This window comes from Austrofundulus limnaeus, unplaced genomic scaffold, assembly GCF_001266775.1.
Source record: "Austrofundulus limnaeus strain Quisiro unplaced genomic scaffold, Austrofundulus_limnaeus-1.0 Scaffold502, whole genome shotgun sequence".
In the NCBI taxonomy this organism is placed as follows: domain Eukaryota; kingdom Metazoa; phylum Chordata; class Actinopteri; order Cyprinodontiformes; family Rivulidae; genus Austrofundulus; species Austrofundulus limnaeus.
In genome coordinates, this window is record NW_013952904.1 from 72,005 (window position 1) to 74,083 (window position 2,079).

Consider the following 2,079-nt stretch of genomic DNA (forward strand, 5'->3'; position numbering starts at 1 on the left):
CATTAGCACCTCTAGTAATATATTTACTGAGAAAAATGGTGACGTGTTCAATACTTATTTTACCCGCTGTATATCTTTCTTATAAAGTACACTCCCTCCACAGATGGCAACACATAAATGTTTAAAAATATAGTTTACCAGTAGCAATGAGACACTTTTTATGATTCCATGATAGTAACTTCTAACGATTCTCATTTATTATGTAGATTAGGGTCGGGTAAAATCGTACTGTGTGCAATTTTTTGTCAAAAAAACTTTAACCGATTATTTTTTTGGCAGTTGATGATTAACATGATTAATGCCACCAGGCAGACTGACTGGGGATGTCCTCAGTCAGTCCACTCTGTGCTCCTCTCTGCTTCAAATAAGACAATCTGTATTTTATTTATCAATCTCTGGTTTTACTTGGCCTATCAACACCACTTAAAAATTGATGTAAAGCCTGAACAAAGTCTGTGCTTTTGACRCAATTTACAACAGATTTTTACAGATTTTTTTTCCCACTACAATGATTTGAATCGGTCATGTGACTAGGGCATGCAGGCCTCCAGGGGATTAATTGTCATATTAAATTGTTATCGGCTAAAAAAACAATTAATTGTGATTTTTTTTGTACATATTGCCCARCCTTAAGAGGTCACTCTAAGAAATTGTATTTCTGTGACCCAAAAAGGATTGGCCGAGCTTCACATATTAAAAATGCTGCCATTACATCAAGGTCTAAGCCTTCTGTTTAGAAATGAGCAACTTCATCAGAATAGAGGACAAAATAAAACACTGACCATGTGTCAGAGAACCATAGGAGCCGTCTAATAATCTGCCTGCTAAAGCAGAGGCATTTGAAATAAAATGATAAGAAGAAACAGTGAATTTAAAATTTAAAATAAAAGTATTCGGATACTTTTTCTTCTGGTTGTCCTCCACTGGCGGGGTAGTAGACCACCCGGTATTTCTCCACTTGGCCTTGAGGGTGGGTCCATGTCACACGGAAGCTGCGAGCTGTAATCTCGGATGTCACGAGGTCACGAGGGGGAGAGATGGCGCTGGGAGGGGGGGCCGGTTCTCCTCCCTCTACATATTACAAACAATAAAGAGCAAGTTTGTCATCTGCTTAGTGCTTTTGTCGCATAAATACAAATATAAACGTCCTTTTGAGCAACATGTTTTCAGTTCTAGTATCTAGTCAAAGTAAAACATTACACTGGTTGTTACTGATGGGTATTTTATTATTGGAAATCCRAGTTCAAACCTTTAATCTGTTTGTCGAGCTGATCCACGCGGTCACAGACGGTCTTGGTGAGGCCTTCCACGATGTCGCTCATCACGCTGAAGTCCGCCACGTTGTAGACGTGGGTTTCCTCAGGAGGCGACGCGATGGCCTTCAGCTCGTTCTCGTCGGCGTTTTTAACACCTGAAGCCAGAAGAAAGGACAGACAGAGATGATGACAGGAAACCTCAACCTGTCTGGGGAGAAAATGCATGAAAGGTAGCTGAGATTGGTTTCTGGTGATGCAAGAAATACACCAATATAGGCAGGATTTCATGTACTCATATGCTGCAAAATGCATAACTCTGAAGTTTGCTCTGTAGCTATAAAATAAGTCAAATTAAATATATAATTCCTGCTAAACCAGAAACTCAGGGAGCTCAGATTTTTCCAAGTGATTCCTGTGAAGTACATTTACTGCGTGAATGCTTCATAGCTTTCACGCAATTAAAATCATTTTTTCTTCCGTACATTTTTCGGCATCTAACTGGTTCCACAATTTTTGTGCTATTTCAACAATTCATATATCAAAGCATTCAGCTCATTCATGTGAGGGGTGCCATGACTTTTGGTATTTCAGCTATTTATACTTTTTTTAGCTATTTCACTTTTTATAGCCACTTTTTTGCCATTGAAAATGAATGGAGCTGTTTTCAACATCCTTCAACTCCTTTAAAATGTTTCTATGTCTTTAAAGCACCTTACACATTTTTTACTGGTTATGCTCCTTTTCACTTTCTAGTGCTAATTTTAGCTACTTTTTAACAAATTTTAGCTTTTTTCCGCCATTTCAGCTAAAATTCTGTTTTTTT

General features: G+C 38.2%; 1 protein-coding gene across 1 annotated transcript in view; it reads right to left on the bottom strand.

The window, feature by feature from the left end:
* LOC106530236 (collagen alpha-1(XIV) chain) overlaps nucleotides 1–2,079 on the bottom strand; it is a gene marked incomplete at both ends in the record, with an annotated part of 74,429 nt that overhangs the window by 66,648 nt on the left and 5,702 nt on the right. Inside the window, 2 exon segments of the mRNA XM_014025819.1 lie at nucleotides 902–1,071; nucleotides 1,250–1,411. Coding sequence (XP_013881273.1) covers nucleotides 902–1,071; nucleotides 1,250–1,411 — 332 coding nt within the window.